At 45.7% G+C, this 22596-nt stretch overlaps 2 protein-coding genes, 1 long non-coding RNA gene and 1 pseudogene across 9 annotated transcripts in view; 3 read left to right on the plus strand and 1 right to left on the minus strand.

The window, feature by feature from the left end:
* Positions 1 to 2812, plus strand: part of LOC130707585 (tyrosyl-DNA phosphodiesterase 1-like) — a 24495-nt pseudogene extending 21683 nt beyond the window's left edge.
* Positions 1 to 8426, minus strand: part of LOC130707589 (uncharacterized) — a 24809-nt gene extending 16383 nt beyond the window's left edge. For 3 of the 5 annotated variants that reach the window (XR_009007484.1, XR_009007481.1, XR_009007483.1), the window contains exons 1-2: positions 8342 to 8416; positions 8 to 3030 (exon numbers count right to left, since the gene is read on the minus strand). This is a non-coding gene — a long non-coding RNA (uncharacterized LOC130707589). Of the gene's footprint in view, positions 1 to 7; positions 3031 to 8341 lie in introns of all 5 variants that reach the window. The other 2 variants (XR_009007480.1, XR_009007482.1) reach the window with 2 other exon arrangements.
* LOC130707581 (ATP-dependent RNA helicase DDX24-like) lies at positions 8419 to 22397 on the plus strand. 2 transcript variants are annotated; one of them, XM_057542718.1, is made up of 9 exons: positions 8419 to 8560; positions 9177 to 9274; positions 9891 to 10610; positions 16096 to 16665; positions 17744 to 17897; positions 18157 to 18672; positions 20679 to 20754; positions 21899 to 21921; positions 22284 to 22397. In XM_057542718.1, exons 3-9 carry the CDS (start codon positions 9896 to 9898, stop codon positions 22285 to 22287), a joined length of 2058 nt encoding a protein of 685 aa, XP_057398701.1. In that variant the 5' UTR covers positions 8419 to 8560; positions 9177 to 9274; positions 9891 to 9895; the 3' UTR covers positions 22288 to 22397. The 2 variants fall into 2 exon arrangements, with proteins under 2 accessions (XP_057398701.1, XP_057398702.1); XM_057542719.1 differs by lacking the exons at positions 8419 to 8560; positions 9177 to 9274; positions 21899 to 21921; positions 22284 to 22397 and having other exon boundaries at positions 9894 to 10610; positions 20679 to 21075.
* The window catches only part of LOC130707584 (cyclin-Y-like protein 1), a 46236-nt gene continuing 45921 nt past the window's right edge, over positions 22282 to 22596 (plus strand). Inside the window, exon 1 of one of the 2 annotated variants that reach the window (XM_057542732.1) lies at positions 22282 to 22405. In XM_057542732.1, the coding sequence (XP_057398715.1) occupies positions 22333 to 22405 (73 nt within the window). In that variant the 5' untranslated portion in view covers positions 22282 to 22332. The remainder of the gene's footprint in view (positions 22406 to 22596) is intronic. The other variant, XM_057542731.1, reaches the window with a different exon arrangement.

Consider the following 22596-nt stretch of genomic DNA (forward strand, 5'->3'; position numbering starts at 1 on the left):
TGCTTACCTTGAACACCATGTGAGGTCTGGAACACAGGGGCCCGGCAGGAGATGGCTGTCCTTCGGGACGTGATGAGAGCAGGGCCTGTCACTGTCTGCACCTCCTGGTCCTCAGGCACTGAAGTGGAGGCCGGGAGATCTTGCCCCTCACCTGAGTGCCACCACCCCACCCCTCCCATCCCAGCCGGAGAGCTTTCTCTTAAAATTGCTGAGCTCTTTGCCTGGTACCTTATACCCCGTGGGTGTCCCACCATTACTTGATGTGCTCAAAAATGATTTTAAGTGTCAGTTACTCCTCTGAAGAGGCATTTCAAGAAAGTGGGTTGGCTCTTAGAATATTTCTTGCTTAATGTTAGTTTTCCTGCATATTTTGTGATTTGGGGAGTCCACAAATCACTATGTTCTGTAACTTGTGCTTTATATCTTTTTAGTGTTTACCTTATTGGCTCAACCCCGGGACGCTTTCAAGGAAGGAAATCAAAAAGATAACTGGGGACATTTTAGGCTTAGGAAGGTAACAGAATTTTTACTATTTTACCATTTTTTAAAAATTTAATGTATGTTCTGTCCTTTTTCATTTATAATTGGTATATTTTGAAGGCAGCTTCATAGTATCTCTAGCACAATTCTGGGCAAATAGTAGGCACTTGATAATTGATTGTCTAATTATAGTTTCCAGTAATTACTTGTATTTTAACATTTTGCCTCATTTATAGGTGTAGAGTTAACGATTCTAAATGGCAAAAGTACGTGGAGGATTTTTAGTTTTTTTATTTCTTGTAATAAAGATAGTTAGAGATTTTTTATTCATATAAGTATTATAGCTTTTGATCAGCACATCAAGGATTTTTAACACAAATTCAACACAGAACAGAAAATAGTGTTGAGTGAAGACTACAGCTGAGCTATGATGTGTTTTGTTTGCTAAACCATTGCCCTGAGAACTGTAATTATGACAATGACATTTGCTGCTGGTATGAAAATAAGCCAAGAAAGGTCTTTAACAAAATTAAACAACCAGCAAGTTAAGGTTTAAAGTTTTCCCCACCTCTCTCTAGGAGTCAGTTTATCGACCTTAGTAAATTCCTTAAAGGGGCTTTCTTAAAAGCCCCTCTTTTTCCATAAATTATTTATGTTGTGTGAGAATTCCGCCCGGCCAATGACAACTTTTCACTTTAATTTCCTTTTGTAAGTGAGACCACAGCTGAAAGCGGGCAAGGTCTCGAAGCCACCATCTTTCTGTCTTGACCTGGGGAGGAGAGGGTCCCACATACTGGCTAAGTGCACAGCTTTGTGGGCGGATGCCCACACCCGGGGCCAAATCCTGACCTGGTTGCAAGCCGTGTGACCTTGACTTGCTCCTTAACCCCTCTTGACATCCATAAAATGGGCATAACAACAGTACTTCCCTCACAGAATTGCCTAAGGATTAAATGAGGAAATGAATGCAAGGCACGTGCTGAGTGTTGGGTAAGCACTAGTGTGTATTAGCCTGTGGGCCGGTGGTTCAGAACGGCCCGGTGATGGCCCATATCGTGCAGCATCCCAGTCTTACTGGAAGCGGAGTAGCATCTTAGAGTTTGCGGCCACTTTCCACTGTCGGGAACCCGTGTTGCATCATAGCTGCATTCCAAGGAAGATGGGTGATCAGACGTCTGTTCCACTGAGGTGTAAAGAGAAGCCCAGGGCCTTGGCTAGGGCCATGTACCTGATCAAGGACTGAGCCCAGAATAGCCCAAAATAGAAGCCGAGTCCTGTTGTTGGCTCAGTCCTGTTTCCTATGCCATGCTGCACCCAGGGTGGAAGTTGAGAACTATTTGGGCTCTTTGGGGAAGTGCGTTTATAAATATTAATGCCTACTCTGTGATAAGGAAAATAGTACGTATAAACTAAACAATACATCCATCAGAATATGAGCTCCCCTGGGGCAGGAACTGAGGCTTTTTTTTGTTGTTGCCATCTCCAGCCTCTAGGAAGACCTTCGGTACGAGTTTAAATGGATAAAATTTCCCAGTATTTTCTGAATTGTTTCTGCAGCTTTGCATAAATATCAGACAAAGCAGGAAATGCAGGTCAGTCTTCTGCAGTGCTTATGGTAGTATGTATCTAAATGTAAATATATTCCCTTTTATTTACAGAGCGTCACAGCTGCCTAGATCCCAAGAGTTAAACCTCTTTCAAATGATACGCGTCAAAATATACAATAGCTTGACCTCCTAGTATTGTTTAGGTATGTTAAACCATTGCAACTTCAAGGCAGAAATCTAATTTCGTGTGGCAGGTTGGTGCTTTATCTGACATCGCTACTAAAATGGGTCTTCTTTTTATTTTTTTTAATCTCTTTTTGCTTTTAGTACAAATCAAAGAATTTTGGAAGAAGAATACTTGTGTCCACTTACTCCATTAAAATAAAATATCTTCAGTATTTAAAAATATTTCCCAAAGAAGGAAAAAAAAACTACCCATGGGTATGAACTTGGTCGCTAATATTTTCAGCCTTTCCTTGTGAACGAGGCATTCCAAGGGCGGAAAACCGTGTTCTGAGTTGTCACAGCATTTCTGTTCACGTGTTTGGAGTGACGGTACATTCGTTTTTATTCTCTCACAGCTTCTGAAAGAGCATGCCTCATCCATACCTAAAGCAGAGTCCTGGCCTATAGTAGGTCAGTTCTCAAGCGTTGGCTCCATGGGGGCCGATGAATCAAAATGGTTGTGTTCTGAGTTTAAAGAGAGCTTGGTGACACCTGGCAAGGAAAGCAGGACCCCAGGAAGTACTGTTCCTCTTCATCTGGTGAGTGCTTCTCCTCCTTGAGGTCACCGTTCTTATCCTCTGGTCCAGGAGAAGAATCAAGTAAGTCCTCTTTGTCATAGAGAGATGTTTCATTCCGTGGTTTGGGGACGGAAACAGCAGTACATTAGCATAGTCATTTGTAATCAAGTGGCCCTAATATCATTTGGTGCTGGGAGAGTGCTGGTTTGTTCAGAGCTCCATCTCAGCCACAGACTAGGCGGCGAATTCTCCATTCCTTCCTTCAGGTCGTCAAGCCAAGGGAAAAAATACTTGATAAATCATTGCCAGCAGAATTACAAGCATTATTTTTTTTTTAAATTTATTTATCTATTTATTTATTTTTGGCTGTGTTGGGTCTTCGTTTCTGTGCGAGGGCTTTCTCTAGTTGCGGCGAGCGGGGGCCACTCTTCATCACGGTGCGCGGGCCTCTCACTATCACGGCCTCTCTTGTTGCGGAGCACAGGCTCCAGACGCGCAGGCTCAGTAATTGTGGCTCACGGGCTTAGTTGCTCCGCGGCATGTGGGATCTTCCCAGACCAGGGCTCGAACCCGTGTCCCCCTGCATTAGCAGGCAGATTCTCAACCACTGCGCCACCAGGGAAGCCCGGTCGAAGGTTTTAAAAAAAAAAAAATTGGGGGTAGGAACATTGGGCATGACTGTAGCTTCAAGAACAAGTTGGTAGAATAAGGGGAATCGCTAAAAATTGCTTTTCCCCTTCAGCTTTAATTCTAGAGGCAATACAGCCATTTTAATAAATGGGAAATTGAGGCACCTTAAGGTAAAAATTTAAACATCACAAAGTAGGTTCTCCAACAAATATGGGGCATGGAAACTAGTTATTAATAGGGTGGCAACTATGGCATTTTTTTCCAGATTTTTATACCTAGGAAGGGTTTGTTCCCTAAAGTAGTAAGACTATAAAAGAATATCTGACTACCTGAACTGAAATTTTATTTTTTTGCTTTTTAAAAAAAATGATTTTTCTCTATTGGAATACTGACATCTGTGCAATTTTAACTCTGGTATACCGTGAACTGAACTTTATTCTTTACAAGGAAAAGACAAAAGTTTGAAATGTATGTTTGAACCAAATTAAATTGCCATTTTTGTATGTTAAATTCATGTGGTTGACCCTAAGACAACTTCTTAGGGCCCAGTGTTTCTGGTTAAGAGAAATGTTTTCCACCCTGTATCAGATTCCATCATGACCCTATTCTTTCACATTTACTCCTAATGTACCCTGTATGCCCATTATTGAAATTCAACAGCACTAAAGCCTAGTTTTACAACAGGTCAAATTTCATTTCTTAGTTTTCCCATTCTATAAAATATACCATTCCTTGATTTTTGAAAAATGCTGAAGCCAGTATTTACTGGAAAACAATTCACTCTGTATTCAGGTTATGCAATGTTTTTGGAAATGTTTACCTATAGCGTGTAGGTTAGCTAAAATCTTTCATCATCCAAGACTTCTCTCTAACCCCATGTAAAATGACTACGACTGTTCCCTCACCCAGAAGCCGCATTCTTGAGTATAGAGCTATTTGGTAAAGCACTTGACAGCTGGTAGGGGCTCTCCCAGGGGTAAGTGCTAATTTCTATGCAGAATCTGTAGATTACACCCAGCATCTATCAAGTTAAGGATTAGATCACCTAAAATCTGAACTGTTAGCCACTCACCAGCCTGGCCAGCCTGACACCGTGCCAGCAAGAATACAAAAGATCTAGGAGCCCTTCAGAGATACCTGGTCCCTTGTACACAGGTGCAATCTGTTTGGCTTCTGAGGCAATTTCCACTAGTCCATTTTAAATGGGTTTGGCAGATGAGATAACAGGTACTTCATGTGAAAGAAATGTTATGAATACCAGTTTATGGTTTAGGATCTCTAACATGCAGAAAGAACCAGGAAAGTGAAGTAGTATAGAAATTAAGAGAAATCCAGAGTCAAATGAAAAGAGGTTAATGTTCTTCAATTGTTATATCTTCAATTGTTATATCTTCGTCTAGGATTGATCCCTCGGTCATTATGCAGTGAAGAGTCTTTATTTTAAAGTATATTTTGTCTGATATGAGAATTGCTACTCCAGCTTTCTTCTGATTTCCATTTGCATGGCATATCTTTTTCCATCCCCTCCATGCTGGATGACGTCTAAGCCCAAAGGTCCAAGGAGGAAGTGAGTCTATCTCTTCCCAGGCTTGGTGCCAGGTAGAACTCACCTTTGCACGCTAATGCAAGGGTGAGGCCTGCGTGGGTGAGTCTTCCGCGGGAGCATTATTTTCCCTCTCAAAATCCCTTCTTGGATATGTGAGAAATCCATAGTCCTCCTTTTATAAAACTCGACTGCAATTCTTGTGAACTTTATTTTGTATGAGATTGTCCTTCCCCTGCCTGCCATGATTTACAAATTCATAGCACAAAACATTTTACCTTGGCTGACAAATGGCACAGAGCCCTAATCTCATATCTGTAATAACCAAGGAGGCAGTATGGGTTGCTGGTTAACAGCATGATCTCTGACCAGTGCCTGGGTTGGAATCCTTAGTTGTGACCTTTGGCAAGTGAATTACCCTTGATGTGCCTTAGTTTGGACGCACATAGGCACTCACAATATAGGTGCTATTATTACACTTACTTCTTTCTGTTCCTTACCCCTAGTGGAATAAGTCTCATGAAAAGTGTAGATTTGCCTGTCTTCTTCCCCTGGGTCAGGAGCTCAGTAAATATTTTTTTTTAAAGATTTTTTTTGATGTGGACCATTTTTAAAGTCTTTAATGAATTTATTACACTATTTCTTCTGTTTTATGTTTTGGTTTTCTGACCGTGAGGCATGTGGGATCTTATCTCCCCGACCAGGGATCGAACCCACACTCCCTGCATTGGAAGGCGAAGTCCTAACCACTGGACCGCCAGGGAAGTCCCAGTAAATGTGTTTTGAATGAAAGAATGAATACGGAGAAAAAAGGGGAAAGTGAGAATCTCAGTGTGAAGCTGGGGGGAAAAGGAGGGGCAGGAAATGAAAGAAGGGGCAGAATCAGGGGTGGAAGAGGCCTCTGCTTGGAATATGCTTGAATGTCCTGGGAAATGAGGCTTTGTCCCTCGTGCAATACAAGGACATGAGGGACCAGACCTAGGACCTGTCTGTCCCCCACCCCCACCCCTGCTTAGCTTTAGGACAACAGCCCCAAACAGCTCAGCAAAAACTGCTCCAGTTTCCCCTGGGATACTGGGTGACACTGTCCATGGGACACAGAGGGGAGAGGTTTTCACAGCAAGGTTGCAGGAGCCCCTCTTCCACGTCACATGGTATCCAATCTACTTTCCTGGCAGAATTCAGGGCATGAGGGACATCCCCCTCCTGGAGAAACAGGCCTATTGGTTTCTCTGAATTTCCTGTCACTAGAAGACAGCTAGAAAGACAACCTATGGAACAGTAGATATTGGTACCATCAGACCACATGTGACATTAAAAACACCACAGGGCTTCCCTGGTGGCACAGTGGTTGAGAATCTGCCTGCCAATGCAGGGGACACGGGTTCGAGCCCTGGTCTGGGAAGATCCCACATGCCGCGGAGCAACTGGGCCCGGGAGCCACAACTACTGAGCCTGAGAGTCTGGAGCCTCTGCTCCGCAACAAGAGAGGCCGTGATAGTGAGAGGCCCGCGCACCGCGATGAAGAGTGGCCCCCACTCGCCGCAACTGGAGAAAGCCCTCACACAGAAACGAAGACCCAACACAGCCAAAAATAAAAATAATAAATAATTAAAAAAAAAAAAAACACCACAAACAAGGGTAAGAGACATGTAATCTACTGAGGGGAAAAAAAAAAAAAAAACCCAATACCCTTTGCATCATTAGAATCCCCAACGTAAAGAGAGTTCTTATGAAACAATTTTTCAAAAGAACTGTCTTTAAAAAGGAACTCAGACTAGAAGAGGTAGTTCCTAAAAAGACAATTATACATGGCCGATAAATATTTGAAAACGTGTTCAATCTTGCGAATACTAAAAATCATTTTTAAGAGATAACTTTGTGTGTGTGTGTGTGTGTGTGTGTGTGTGTGTGTGTATGTGTTCAATGCATCTATTAGTCAGGGTTTGGCTGCAGATAACAGAAGTCACTCTAGGTAACTTAAGCAGAACAGGTTTTTTGGGTTGTTTTGGTCGTGCAGCGGTCTCCATGGGTCACCGACCATGGGACTGGCCTCTGTCTCGGCGGCCTGAGGAGTCTGAGGGCCCTTGGGGTTCTGGGAGCCTGGGTCCCTCAGTGATGACAGCTGAGCAGCGTTTGGGGACCTGGCCCTGCGGGCGCCAGCAGCTGAGATCTGCCTCCTTAGCGGGGCCTGGGCACTGGCGGGAGGACCCAGACCGGCTGCTGGACTAAGGCTCCCGGGCAGGGTAACCTGTCTGCACAGGGAACCCCTCCTCTTAGGCAGTGCCTGGACCTCGAAGGGTGAAAGTTGTGCCCTGGGACCTTGCCCTTCCTTGTCAGAACAGAGAATAACATTTGTTTGGTGGAGGCTAACAGGAACATGGTGACCCGACCGTGACCTGACCTCAAGAACAAGGGATGTGACACCAGGAAGTCTGCAGCCACTCACCACGCCCCTCCCTCACCTTTCCTATAAAAGGGCTTTGCTGAAAGCTTGGGGAGTTCTGGGTTTTTAAGGCATGAGCCACCCGTCTCCTTGAAGGGCCCTGCAACATACCTTTCTCTGCTCCGAACTGACGTTTTGGTATTGTTTGGCCTCACTGTTTGTCAGGCACACAGACTAGCCTTCCGTAACATGACCTCTTCCTTGGGTTTGATAATTTGCCAAAAGGCTCACAGATCTCACGAAAGCACTTTACTCACCATTACTGATTTATTACAAAGGATATTAAAGGATACAAATGAACAGCCAGATGGAAAAGTACCTATGAGGAAGTCCGGAGCACAGGAAGTGCAGTCCCCATAGGCTTCAGGCACCAGTTGGGCACAGACTATGCCACCCAGGCTCTTGGGGACACACTGGCAAGTTCCTCCAAGAAATGAGTTAAGCTGTGTCCCATGCTGGCTCCGGGGTGGTGGGGAGGCTCACTCGACCTAAGCTTGGTGAATTCCCCCATTGTCCTTTAGGACTTCCCAAAGTCACCGGACATAGAGACAGTGCGTGGGAAAGGTTTCCCAGATGGTCTGGTGATCCCCACATCGAAGAAAAGATTAACTGCCGTGAAGCTGATTTCTCTGCATGTAACAAAGGACCCAGTTTAGCTTGATTATTGGAGGCAGCCCGACCTTCCCCAACCATCAGTGAGCAACAGGCGAGGCATGAAAACCTGCGGAAAACACCACCTCCAATACAGGCTGGTTGAGTTGTAAATTAAATGCTAAAACGTTTTCGAGGCTCCAGGCACACAGTCAGTACGTAAACAGCCACTGCGCTAAAACCAAAGCAAGAATACAAGAACTTATGTTCCCATACAGGAGCTAGAACAGAGCCCCTTCAGAGGAGGTACGGCGGGCTCCACCTGTTGATCCCGCTCCCTAAGCCCGAGAGGAGGACCTACCTGCGCAGCCCATTGCACCCACCGTCCGCGCTCTCGGTACCTGGACTGCGAAAGCCGCCCCGCGCAGCGAATTAAGGGCGGGGTCTAGAATGGGGGCGGGACTTCCTTCCCAACGGAAAGGCGTGCGTGAGCGCAAGCCCCTCCCCGGAACTGCGGTGGACGCGGCTGAGGAGGGCTGGTGCAGCAGTGTCTGAGGTGGTTGGTCGGCGTCCCTCTACGGTGAGTACCGAGGCCGGAGCCGTAGCGGGGCCGGGGCCGGAGCCGGCACCCGAGAGGAGCTGGAGGCGGCCTCCCAGCGCGGGGCTCTCCAGGCCGTTGTGTTCTCGGGACCAGAGAGGGCGGCCGCCGGCCTCGTCAAGCGGCCTGGTCGACCCTGCGCCGGGGGCCCCTCGGTTTCTCTGCTTCGTGAGCCGGTTCGTGCCTGACGCGAGGCGCCAGCGCCGGGCTCCTGGCCGGGCGCCAGGAGGAGCGACCCCCCCCACCCCCACCCCCGCTTGCTCTCTGTGTCGCAGTCCGCGTCCTCGCCCCCATGTGCCTCCTCCCTTCCCCCCCATCGTTGATCCGGGTTGCTTGTGATCACGGCGTAGCCCGTGCTGGGGGTGAGCCTTCGTTGCGCTCTGGGTTGCTTTGCCGGTGGGGCGCCATGCTGAGCGGTTCTGGACGTGCGTCACCTTTTTGTCTTCGCGTGACGGTCCAAGGATAAACAGACCCTCATCATCCCCATTTTCCAGACGAGGAACTGAGCCTCACAGTGATTAATACGTGCACCCCAGACCCAGAGCTGGCCAGTGACGCGTCCAGATTTGAACCAAGGTTTCCCTTTGTCTTTCCACAGGATCTATTTTTCTCGGCCTTTCTGAAAGGGGAGAACGTGGCTCGAGTTCCAGTCTGATGACTTGTTCATAGGTCACTTGTTTTTAAATCACTTAAAAGGTAATGAAAAAGCTGGTTGGGTTTTAAGCCATTTGGCAAAGGCCAGAGTGGTGGCAAAGGCATCTGCCCTCTTGGGGCAAGGCTTGAGAAGGAAGAAGGCTCTGTGCACTCTTAATAAAGCTGTCCCCCTCACCCACCCTCCAGCGACCCCCTCAGGTTCTTATTCAGCCTTCAAAATGGCTTGGGAGTGGCAGGCTTCACCCACCACGCTTTACAGAATGTTATTTATTGCAGAGAACATTTTGTGACCTAGCTAGTAAACCCCTCCCCCCTTTTAAAAATATGAGAACGCCGAGGTTCAGAGAGGATTAAGCAGGAGCTGCCAAGGGCACACGAGCGGTTGGCATTGGATCTGGAATCCAAACCAGATCTCGCTCATATTTCTTTGCCACACCTCCTGTGTCCCCTCTGTTGCAGGCCAAGCTGCCCACTCTGCGGGTACATTTCTTTCCTTCTTTGATCTTCTCTAGCTGGCAGCATCAGCGTTAGAGCCATCTTTGTGTCTTCACTTCTTTGCAGGGCGTGATACTCTGTAGGCTGCTTAGAAACTATCTGTTGCCTCAGAACCCTGTGCTTCTCAGTTGCCAATCTAATGGAACATTTCTCTCCTTTTCAGCAACCATGAAGCTGAAAGAGAAAAAATCGAGGCCAGAGCCACCAAACTATGGCAGAATTCAGAGGAAGGGCATCAGAGTTGTGGGAAAATGGAAGCAGGTGAAGATTGACCCAAATATGTTTGCAAACGGACAGATGGATGACTTGGTGTGCTTTGAGGAACTGACGGATTATCAGTTGGTCTCCTCTGGGGAGGGTTCCTCCAGTCTCTTCTCAAAGGAGGAGCCCAAGAAGAGAAAGTCACAAGCTGTTTCAGAAGGAGAGGAGGAAGGAGAGTCTACCTCCTCAAAGAAGAAGATGAAGTTGAAGAAGAGTAGAGCTGTGGAAACTGAAGGAAGCAGTGCCCAGAAAGTGTTTGAGGGCAAAGATACTGAGCCAGGGCCCCAGGGAGATGGCACAGTTTGTCCTGATCCAGAGGTAGGGGAGATGGCATCAGAAAGCCCGGCCCAGATGGTTCCAAAAAAGAAGAACAAGAAAGGGAAAAAAAAATCAGAGCCTCCCCAGGGTACTACTCCAAAGGTGCCCAAAAGAGCAAAGACGTGGATGCCTGAAATGCGTGATCACAAGGCAGACGTATCAGCTTGGAAGGATCTGTTTGTACCCAAGCCAGTTCTCCGAGGGCTCAGCTTCCTAGGCTTCTCTGCGCCCACACCAGTCCAAGCTCTGACCTTGGCACCTGCCATTCGTGACAAACTGGACATCCTTGGGGCTGCTGAGACAGGTAAGGGCATCCTTATCTGGCCAGCGCAAGATTGCTTCTGGATTGAGCTTGTGGCTGCTAACAGGCTGGTTGGCTGGGAGACGGGAATGTTGGGGGCACGACCACAAAAGCACTGTTGAGTGAAGGTTTTCAGAGGTCGGCTAGCTCTGGGTTGAAAGAGGCCACTTCCTGATTGGTGCCCTAGGCAGGTCACTTTATTTCTTTGCGCCCTGTAGACCCTATTATAAAATGGAGATAGACAACTGCAGTACCTACTTCTTTTGCTATGTGGGTTAAATGTAAGTGCCTACTAAATTTATACATTTACACAATAGTAAACTAGTAACAAAGAGCAATAGTAAACTAAAATTTACACAGTGCATTGTAAGTGATCTGTAAATGGTAGTTTTTTTCCAGGTCTTGAGCCTTTTCTGAATGGCTCAGAGGTAAAGTAGGGCTAAGATCAGCCCTCTGGAGAGGTAGATCTTCATTAGTATGAGGAAGAAGTGTCTCATTCGCAAGAGTTGTCCAGAGATAAAAAGGGCTGCGTTGGGAGTTGGTGGGTTTATTGGCATTGGAAGGATTTGAGTTTGTGATGACCATTGGGTGGATTTGGTAGGCAGATTTGGGCAGGAGGTGACTGTTGGGACTAGGCATTGTTTGAAGATCCCTCATTCCTTGGGCCACCTAAGACTTTGTGAAGCCAGGACAGGTTGACTCACCCTGGGGAGACTCAACTACTGATGGGGGAAAGAGCAATACAAGCCTGGAACTATTAGTCTAACTTGACCAGCAATAACCAATAGAAATATATATATGTAACGTGAGCCACATATGTAAGTTAAAATTTCCTAGGAGCCATATTAAAAAAGGTTTTTAGAAAGTGAAAATTAATTTTAGCAATATATTTAACCAATTGCATAGCATATTTCAGTACGCAATGAATGTAAAATTTTTGAGATATTTTACATTCTTATTTTTATACTGTTTTCAGACTCTGATGTGTATTTTCAACTTGCCGCCCATCTCAGTTTAGAGTAACCACATTTTAAGTGCTTGACAGCTGTATGTGGCTAGTGGCTATTATATTGTATGGCATAGAACTGTAACCAAAAGTGGGTCCAGCTGCTCGCCGCTCAAAAGCCAATAAAGAGACCAGCTTGGTGGAAAGGAAAGTTTGCTTTATTTTGGATGCTGGCAACGGGGGCGGTGGGGGGTGGGGTGGGAGGTGCTCCTGTCTGAAGGCCGACCCCCCCCCCCCCAACCAGTGGACAAGAGCTGTTATAGATGGAGGGGAGGGGGCCGCATGCAGAAACAGCAGAGTCAGCTGTTGACAGTCATCTTGAAATTGGTCATTGGTGGTCTGACCAGCATCGTCTTCATTGTTTTAAGTACAGTTAATCTTCAGTTCCAGGGTCGGTTTGTTTCCATTTTCTTGAGGCCAGTTCTCGGAATGGCAGGTTATGTCATGGCTACAGTCTGGTCATCATGTAGTTAACTTTTTCCACCTGGTGGGCGTTTTATCTGTAGATACACAGAGGGTATCTACAAGACAGCTCACAGAATATGGCTCAGAATATTATCTGTAGCCCTCGAGAAGGAACTAAAGGTCCTTAGCTATGCTTATTGACTAAACTATTATGATTTGGTCTTGTTGGACTGCTTTCCTTTGCTTCTGCATTTTCTCACTTCTCTGATTAAACTTATTCTTTGGCTGAAGTTTTTCCACAGACAAAGGCAGGCAGAGGACATGGGGGGTGAGGACCATAGGGTCCTGCTGCATTTCAGAGCTAGACCATGTAGACCAGCGGTCCCCAACCTTTTTGGCACCAGGGACCGGTTTTGTGGAAGACAGTTTTTCCACGGAAGGGGGTGGGTGGTGGTTTCAGGATGATTCAAGTGCATTACATTTATTGTGCACTTTATTTCTATTACTGTTAGTTACATTGTAATATGTAATGAAATAATCATACAGTTCACCATAATGTTGACGGGAGGCTGAGCTCAGGGAGTAATTTGAGCAATGGGGAGCGGCTGTAAATACAGATGAAGCTTCGCTAACTCGCCGGCCGCTCACCTCCTGCTGTGCGGCCTGGTTCCTAACAGGCCACAGACCGCTTCGGGTCCGTGGCCTGGGGGTTGGGGACCCCTGATCTAGACACTCTGTGCCTTGGATTTCTGGAAGAGTGGTCAGGAAACTTGAGGTGAGGTCCTGTATAAGAATCATAAAGATGGAAGAGGGAGGAAACCCCAGGAAAGGGGGATGGAGGTAACAGTAATAGCTTAGAACATTTATTTAACATTTAAAATACGTCACGTCCTGTGTTACATGCATGAACTCAGTTTCTCAAAACCACCCTGAGGTAGGTTCCGTTATTATTCCCATCTTAGTGAAGAGGAAACTCGGCCTCACAGAGGGTAGACAGTGTCCCTAAAACTGCCCCACTGAAAAGTGGTAGTGCTTGAATAGTTCTAGACTAGGTCTATGCTCTGTTAAGCATTCGGCTACACTACTTTGGTATGTGCAGAGAGGCCTGGAAGTCTGTTTCCGGAAGGCAGAGGAGAGATGTGAGCCACTGTGGCTAGAGATTGACATTTGGATTTATACCACAGCTCCTATCAGGCTATTTCTATGGAATGCTGTGAATCCACAGGTCCAAGTCTCCAAGACTTTTGGGGCTGTGGGCAAACTGCTGCCAATGCAGATAATGAATATATCCATCACCCCCAAAAGATGTTTGGGCCCCTTAATAATCCCTCCTTCCCTACCTAGGCTCCCCTCCTTGTTCATCCCCAGGTAACCTCTGATAGTCTTTCTATCGCTATCAATTAGTTTGCATTTTCCAGAATTTTAAAATGGAATCATACAATATGTATTTTGGGGAGGGAGAGTGTCTGCTCTTTAAACTCAGCATACTTTGAGATTCAAAGCCATGTTACTGCAAATACCAATGGTTCGTTTCTTTTTATTGATGAGTAGTATTCCACTGTATGGATAGAGTGCAGTTTGTTTATCTGTTGATGGATATAGTTCTGTTCTTCCTAGTTGTGGGCATTTACAAGTAAAACTATCATAAATATTGATGTATCAGTCTTTGTATGGATATATGCTTTGATTCCTGTTGGGTAAATACCTAGGTGTGGAATGGCTAGGTCTTATGGTAAATGTAACTTTTTAGGAGTTTTCCAAAGTGATTGTACCATTTTACATAATCACCAGGTTATGAGAGTTCAGATTGGTCCATGTCCTTGCCAGTACTTGGTGTGGTCAGTCTTTAATTTGATTTAGACTTTAAAAATTTTAGTGATATTTCCTTGTGGCTTTCATTAGTATTTCCCTAGTGACTCCTTGAGCGGTGTCTTTTCCAGTGCCTAATTGTATCCATGTTATCTTCTTTGGTGGTGTCTGTTTAGTTCTTTTGCCCATGTTTTAACCGGGTTGTGGTTTTCCTATTATTGAATTCATAATATATTCTAGATACACCTCCTTTATCAGATATGTGATGTGCATTGTTTTCTCCCAGTCTGTGGCTTCTTTCTTCATTCTCCTTACAGTGTCTTTCGAAGAGCAGGAGTTATTTATTTTTTTAATTTTTATTTATTTATTTATTTATGGCTGTGTTGGGTCTTCGTTTCTGTGCCAGGGCTTTCTCTAGTTGCGGCAAGTGGGGGCCACTCTTCATCGCATTGTGCGGGCCTCTCACTATCGCGGCCTCTCTTGTTGCGGAGCTCAGGCTCCAGACGCGCAGGCTCAGTAATTGTGGCTCACGGGCCTAGTTGCTCCGCGGCCTGTAGGATCTTCCCAGACCAGGGCCCGAACCCGTGTCCCCGGCATTGGCAGGCAGATTCTCAACCACTGCGCCACCAGGGAAGCCCAGGAGTTATTTATTTTGATGAAGTTTAAATGATCACTTTTTCTTTTACAGATGTGCTTACCTAAGAATCCTTTGCCTAACACAAGATCACAAAGATTTTCTCCTATATTTTCTTGTAGAAGTGTTACTAGTTTTAGGTTCTGTGTTTCAGTCTGATCCTTCCTGTGTTAACTTTTATGGGGAGAAATACAGATCAAAGGTTTGGTTTTGTTTTGCATGTGGCTATCTAATTATTCCAGCACCGTTTGTTGAAAAACTACTCTTTCTCCACTGAATTGCCTTTGCATCTTTTTTGAAAATCAGTGACCGTATAGGTGTGGGTCTATTTCTGGAGTCTTTTCTTTGCCATTGATCTATTTGTCTATCTTTACTGTTTTCCCAATACGTCACTATGTTGGATACAGTAGCTTTAGAATAAGTCTTAAAATCAGGTAGTATAAGTCCTCCAGTTTTGTCTTTTTAAAAGTTATTTTGGCTATTCTAGGCCCTTGGCGTTTCAAGGTGAATTTTAAAGTCAGTTTTTCAATTTCTACAAAAAAGTCAGCTGGTATTCGGATTGGGATTGCATTGGTTATAGAGCCAACTGAGGACATGACATCTGGACAATATAGAATCTTCCAGTCCATGAATGTGGTATAGCTCTCCATTTTTTTAGGTCTTCAGTTTTTCTTAGCTGCGCTTTGTAGTTTTCAGTGTATGCACATCTATTAGATTTATCCTTAAGTATTTCATATTTTCAATGCTTTTGTAAATGGTAATTTAAGATTTCCTATTTCTGATGCTAATAAATAGAAATCTGCATTTTTGTATATTGATCTTGTATCCTGCAACTTGGTACCATCAACTGGTTTCTTCAAGATTATATAGGATTTTCTTCAAAGATGACTATTCATCCAGTCTGGCTGCCTTTTGTTTATTTTTGTCTTATGTGTTGCACCGGCTAAAACTCCAGTACAGTTGGAATTGAAGTGCTATAGTGGGCATCATTGCTTGATCACTTATTTGCTTCTGCTTGAGGCATTTTAATTTTGGAACCACTTTAAATTCTCAGCTTGAAGTGTTTTGTTTTGTTTATTTGTTTTTGTCCACACAGATGGTGTGAATACTTGGGCTCCATATACGTTCAAAGGCTAGTTTGAAAATGTTCAAGCATAGACAGAAGTTTTAAAGTTTTCTCGAAAACTAAGAAAATTTTCTTTTACTCCCTCCTTCCCCACCAGGGAAAGGTTTTGGGAAAGTATTATATAGATTTTCATTCCTTACCCTTCAATTTTGTGTTCCTTCACAAGAGCAACAAACACACACACACACACACATACACAACTTGCCCATCTCTATAGGGTTTCATTGTTTGGACATTTGTCTGTAGTTTATTGGTGACCTCAGCCCGCAATGCCAGTCTGTCAGACTTTTCCTCAGACTCCTAATTACAGGTGCCCTCTGGTTGCAGAGCTGTAGGGGTACCGTACCTGTGTAGGGTAGAAGGAGCTTTGGATTGGTCAGGGTGGCACTTGGCTATGTCAGGGTCCCTCATTCCGTGTAAAGGATAGAACCTCAGGCAAAAGTGTGTACATCTGTTGATTGACACTGTTTTTGTTTGTTTTTTGTTTGTTTTTTGTTGTTCTTCTAAGGAAGTGGGAAAACTCTTGCCTTTGCCATTCCAATGATTCATGCGGTGCTGCAGTGGCAGGTGAAGAAGAAGCCTATCCCAGCTCTAAGAAACACAGGAGCACCACTTGGGAAGACCAGTAATGAGGCTGGAGTTGAGACAGGATCACCAGGCAGGGCTGGAACTGAGTCTGGAGCTTTGCCTGCTGAGATTGGAATTGAGGGTGAAGCACTGCCCAGTGAGGCTGGAGCGAAGGCTAGAGCACCACGCAGCCAGGCAAGAGCCAAGATTGGAGCTACAGTCTCAAACCAGGTGCTGCCCTCCTGTGATGATGATGATGATGATGATGATGATGATGATGATGATGATGCCGGTGAAGGACCTTCTTCCCTGATCAGGGAGACGCCCATTCCCAAACAGGATGAAAACAAGGAGGACAAGCTTGATGAAGAGCAGACTAGAAAGTTCAAACAAGAATTGGGTGGCAGAATTGCACATCCAAGGCGTCCTTTGCTTGGACTGGTTCTGACTCCCACTCGAGAGCTAGCCGTTCAAGTCAAACAACACATTGATGCTGTGGCCAAGTTTACAGGTGAGGTTTAATTCCGTTTAATAAATGTTGCCTGAAAGGATTCCAGTAGCTGGGGTGGCAGAGGTGAATCAGCTGTGCCCGCCCTCTAGAGGGAACCTTTCTCTTCTGCCAGAGAATTAAGCCCGACAGAAAACTGTTTGAGTGACACATTCTTTATTCTCCCAAGGATAACACATAGCTAATGCTATTCTAGCTGCATAGGAAATTGGTTAACTTACTGGATACAGTAGATACTTGGGGCAGTGTTTGGCAAACCACTGTTTGGGTTTCTTTTTTTTTTTTTTGTAAATAAAGTGCTGCCACACCCACTTATTTACATATGTCTATGGTCACTTTTGCATCACCAATGCAGAGTGGAATAGAGGTAGTAATTGTACAGAGACCATTTAGCCCACAGGGCCCAAAATGTTTACTGTTGGAAAAGTTTGCTGACTCCTGCCTTAGGGCATTAGAACTTAACTTTTTCAGGGAATTCTTTGGGAAAGGCTGCAGAGTCGGGGTTTCAATTTTGTAGTAAAAGGAGCAGTTACTTATCAAGCTCTGACTGTGTATTACAAGGCACTTTACTAAACACTTTGCTTGCATGATCCTTTGTGTTCCTTCCATACTGGCTACCTTACGAAGTCCTCCACTAGAGAGGAGAAGAGAACACTAGCCATCAGAGGAGATTCAGTTTAATTTTAATTGAGGGGCATGGACAGGAAGGAACTCCTAGGGGAGGTGTGTCACAGCTACAAGTTACATCTTTCCCAGCACTGTGGTGCACCACTGCTCATTTTTTCCAGAGCTTTGGATGTCACCATGCCTGGGTTCAAATCCAGCCCTACTGGTGTGGTTGGAGGGGAAAGAGTAGAAAAAAATGAGGTTGGGGAAATAGTCAGGGCCTAGATCATAGAAGACCTGGTAAGCCCTCTAGCAATGGCATCAACAGGGCAAGCCAGCTCTTAGCACCCCCCTGGAGAGGGGAGCTGTGCTGGTGACTGGCAGCCTTTACTAATCTGGGGGCGCCTGTGTCGGCGTTGGAAGAACTGAGCAATTAGTCTGAATAACAGTGTCCCTTTTGTTTTGTGTACCATAGGCATTAAAACTGCTATTTTGGTTGGTGGAATGTCCACACAGAAACAGCAGAGGATGCTGAACCGTCAGCCTGAGATTGTGATTGCCACTCCAGGCCGGCTGTGGGAGCTAGTTAAAGAAAAGCACCCTCATTTGAGCAACCTTCGGCAGCTCAGGTGAGAAACAGTACCTCCCCCTTGCCCCCACCCCCTGTTCTGAAGCGGACCTGAGGTGACATGGTACAGTGTGCAGTGCCTTCTCCCTGTTACAAAGTGCCATGGTGTGGTACTAGCCAGACTTGGGCCTTTAGAAAACCGAGCATGTGTGAGGGAGATTGGTTGAGGGCCCTGGGGGTGGTGGGGTGGTAGAGTATGCTGTGGATGACTCCTCTTACCTGCTGCTAACCAGGTGATGTGGGTCTGTCTGGATCCGTAGGTGCCTGGTGGTCGATGAGGCTGACCGCATGGTTGAGAAAGGCCACTTTGCTGAGCTCTCAAAGCTGCTAGAGATGCTCAGTGATTCCCAGTACAACCCAAAGAGACAGACACTTGTTTTTTCGGCCACGCTGACCCTGGTACATCAAGCTCCTGCTCGAATCCTTCACAAGAAGCACGCTAAGAAAATTGACAAAACTGCCAAACTTGACCTCCTCATGCAGAAGATTGGCATGAGGGGCAAGCCCAAGGTCATCGACCTTACAAGAAAGGAGGCCACGGTAGAGACACTTACAAAGACCAAGATCCATTGTGAGACTGATGAGAAAGACTTATATCTGTACTACTTCCTGATGCAGTATGCAGGCCGCACCTTAGTGTTTGCCAACAGTATCTCCTGCATCAAACGCCTCTCTGGGCTCCTCAAAGTCCTGGATATCATGCCACTGACCCTACATGCCTGCATGCACCAGAAGCAGAGGCTCAGAAACCTGGAGCAGTTTGCCCATCTGGAGGAGTAAGTCAGGCCTGCGCACAGATTAGCCATTGGGTCTAGGTCACCAGGATGGTGGGAAGCTACCTTCTCTCGTGGGAGCCTTATCGGTAGAAGGTAGCCTTTTTTTTTTTGCACAGCGTGAGGCAGGCTTACTCTCATCTAGTACATTTGGTTGCTGGGAATGCCCAACAGAAACTTCTTTAATAATGAGTAATGGTGACAATAATACCTATTATTATTGAACACTTAATAACAGATTAAGTATTGTGCTTGCATTTTAGATACATTATTACATTCATTCACTTGGAACATCCTTGAGAAGAAGAATAGAGTCATGGTTAAGAGCACAGACTGGAAGCGGACTGCTTGAGATCAAATCCTGGCTGTGTCACTTCTAGCTGGTCAGATTACTTTGTGTTTCAGTTTTCTCATAATCAGTATAATAATAGAAGTTATGGCAGAGGGTTGTTCTGAGGAGTAAGTGAACTTATGCATTTGAAGTGTTCGGAACAGTGCTTGGCACATGGTATGAGCTTGCTAAATGTTAGCTTTAATACTTACCACTTGTCATTATTCTTATTTTATAGATTAAAAAAAGTAAGGTTTAGAAAAGCACTTAAGCTTGCCCAAGGTTTCTCAGCTTGGAAGTGGTAGAGCTGGGCCTCAGACCAGCCTGTCAGACTGCGGAGCTCACGCTGTCGTGTCCATCTGCTCTTGGGCCAGAGTGATGGTCAGGCAGGCAGCACGGGGCAGATTGTCAAAATGAGGGCCTGGGAAGCTGGGCTTTAAATTGGCTTCTGCCCACATTGTTTTGTCAGGTTACCGGTTACAGATGAGTTTCAAGAACAAGTGGTTCACTTCCCTCTGAATGTTAGTAAGTAGAGTTAGTGGTTCATTGGATCAGGAGTTGGCAAACGATAGCCCATGGGCCAGATCTGGCTTGTTGCCTGTTTTTATAAGTAAAGTTTTATCGGAACACAGCGAGGCCTATTTATGTATCGTCTATAGCTGTTTTTGTGCTATAATGGCAGAGTTGAGTAGTTTCAACAGACGTCACCCACAAAGCCAAAAATAGTTTACCCTCTGGCCCTTGACAGAAAAAGTTTGCTGACCTTGACTTAGAGCGGTGGTTTAATATTTTACAAACTTTAGTTTGCATCATATTCCACAGCCCTATCTCAGAGATACAGGAAGTGGGGACCCTGAAGGGCCTAAAATCTTAAGTTTTTAAGACATACGTCAGGTGCTTTTGACTCCCCTCAAACTACACATACATTAAGAAACATCACCCAGTACATATTACTGAGTGCTTGCTGTGAACCTGGCACTGTTCTAGGGGCTGGTAATAGAATAGTGAGTAGTACAAAGTCCCTGCTGTCATGGAGTTTACATCCCAGGGGAGGGAGGTAATAAACTGAGAAGTAAGTATGCAGTTCGTCAAGTGGTGCTAAGTGCTAAGAAGTAAAGTTGTATAGGGAGTTGTGCAGACTGTGGGTGTGTGGTCTGGGAGGCTTTTCTCATAAGGTGAGATTTGAGCAGAGAGTAGAAGAAAGTAAGGAAATGTGAATATCTGAGGAAGACCTTTATGGCCTAAGGTGCACTAAGTGCACAGGCTGGGAGGCAAGAGCAGGTTTGGCATGTTTGAGGAAGAGCGAGGAGAGCAAGGACGCCTGTGTGACTGGAGGGAATTAAGTGGGAGGGTGATAGGAGATGAGGTCACCGACCTAGAGTATGGCCCCATTTAATGCACTTGAGGTAGTCTTTATTATTGCAGAGTGTGTGGCTTGTCGATTGCGGCCAGTGAAACCCAGGTTTGGATCCTGGCTCCACAACTGAACAGCCATATATATACCTTGGGAAGTTAATCTCTCTGAGCCTCAGCTTCTTTATCTGTCAAAGGGACATATGTAATAGTATTGTCTCGTAGAGTGTTTGTAAGGATTGTTGTGTTTAGAGTACTCAGTGGTAAGAATTTGATAAATGATAGCCGTTAGTTATTATTAATGAGCTTTCTCTCTCCACCACAGTTGTGTTCTCCTGGCAACAGATGTGGCAGCTCGGGGCCTGGATATTCCTAAAGTCCAGCATGTCATCCATTACCAGGTAGGGACATCAGGGAATTTGTAGGCATCTCCCAACATTGAGTGGGGAATTTTTAAAGCAAGGGTTGAGGGAGGAGGAATTGTTGGTCCCAAGGCCTCACGCAACAGAGAATACCACGAGCATCTAGTGACCAACTGGCTGCTGCCACTTTTGGAACACTGTGGTGAGAGTTATTCTCCAAAACCTCTTGACACTGTCTGATGTCAAATATCTGATAGCCCCTTTCTTTTTGAGTTGGGCAGGCTACTTAGTATTGGCAGGTTAGAGTCTTAGTTTCTTCCATGAAATGGGCATCATAAGTTTAGCATGTAAAATGATTACCCTGCTTGTAGAGAAATAAAAGAGTGTGGTAATTAAGTCCTGCCTGGACTTAAATCCCAGCTGTGTACCCTTGAGCAAGTTATTTAGTGTCTTTGTGCCTCAATTTTTTCATTTGTTAAATGGCAGTTATTACAGTATCGACTTCTTAAGTTCTTATTAAGGTGAAATAAGTTATTACGTGTGAGGAGTTTAGAAAGCCAGGTGGCACTTCCTAAATGTTAGCTGCTGTTGATCCTGACATTAATATCAGCACATGTACCTGGTAAAGATTAGCATAGAGTGGTGGTTAGGCCTATGGGCTCCGGGACCACACTTCCAGTGTTTGAATGCTTCTTGGCTGCTGCTTAGTGGGTGAGCTTTTGGCATGTGACTTAGTATGTCTGGTTTCAGTGTCATCATTTGTAAATTGGGAGTAATAACGCTACCTACGCCATAGGGTAATCACCGAATTAAACGAGCTAATGCTGACGGATCGCATAAATAAATAAAGTAAAATAAAGACTCTTCACTGCATAATGACCGAGGGATCAATCCTAGACGAAGATATAACCATTGTAAATATTTATGCCCCCAACATAGGGGCAACTCACTACATAAGGCAAATGCTAAGGGCCATGAAAGGGGAAGCTGACAGTAACACAGTCACAGTAGGGGACGTTAACACCCAGCTGGCGTCCTCAGCAGCCTCACTACCTGCAGAACTTCTGACACTGCTCTTCCTTCCCAGACAGTGACCTCGCAGGGTAGGCAGGGCCGTAGGAGGTGGGGGAGGGGAGAGAGCAACAGGACTCCACTCACTGTATCCCTCTCTGCTTCCATCCAGGGCTGCTGTCACTGTGACCAGAGGTGAGTGTGCTGGGAAGGGGCTTGAGCCCACCTTTACCAGGAGACTTTGGGAACCTCCAGTCTTGTATCAACCCAGGTCACTCTGAAGCCCTAAGACTTAGGCTGGGTGGGCAGTGGGCGGGGCAGAGATGGATTATTAGACGTGAACAGGATTCTGGAGATCAGGGAGCCAAGTAAAGTCATTATTAACTTTAAAAGCTGTGGTCTGTGCAGATTTGGGGGGCAGGCTGGAAGTGCCCGCAGGCTCCTGTAGGACAGAGGACAAGTCTGGGGCAACAGAGAGGTGCCCCTGCCCTCCCCCCGCCAGTCCATCATAAATCAGGCAGAGCACTTCTGATTTTCACACTCTGTTTCTCGGAAAGATAGTGGTGTCCTTGGCTCTGCACCTAGTGTTCCCACACTGCCTCCAAGATGTCAGCTAAAGCCATAGAGAGCGGGGGAGGAGATGCCATTGACCCCTTCCGGCCGGAATCCCCCTCTGATGGTGAGTGCCCTAGGGAAGCTCCAGAGGGCGGGGTGGCCCAGGGCTTGGGGTACCTGAACCAGGGCGGAGGGGATCTGGGTTCTGGCCTGGAGCTGCCACCAGGTGCACTGTGCCCCATCAGGTCTCTAACCTCCTGGGCCTCACACTCCTGCTCTGTGAAGTCTGGAACCTGCCAGCTCCGCGTTGGTGCT

The sequence above is a fragment of the Balaenoptera acutorostrata genome, chromosome 3, assembly GCF_949987535.1.
Source record: "Balaenoptera acutorostrata chromosome 3, mBalAcu1.1, whole genome shotgun sequence".
Lineage (NCBI taxonomy): Eukaryota > Metazoa > Chordata > Mammalia > Artiodactyla > Balaenopteridae > Balaenoptera > Balaenoptera acutorostrata.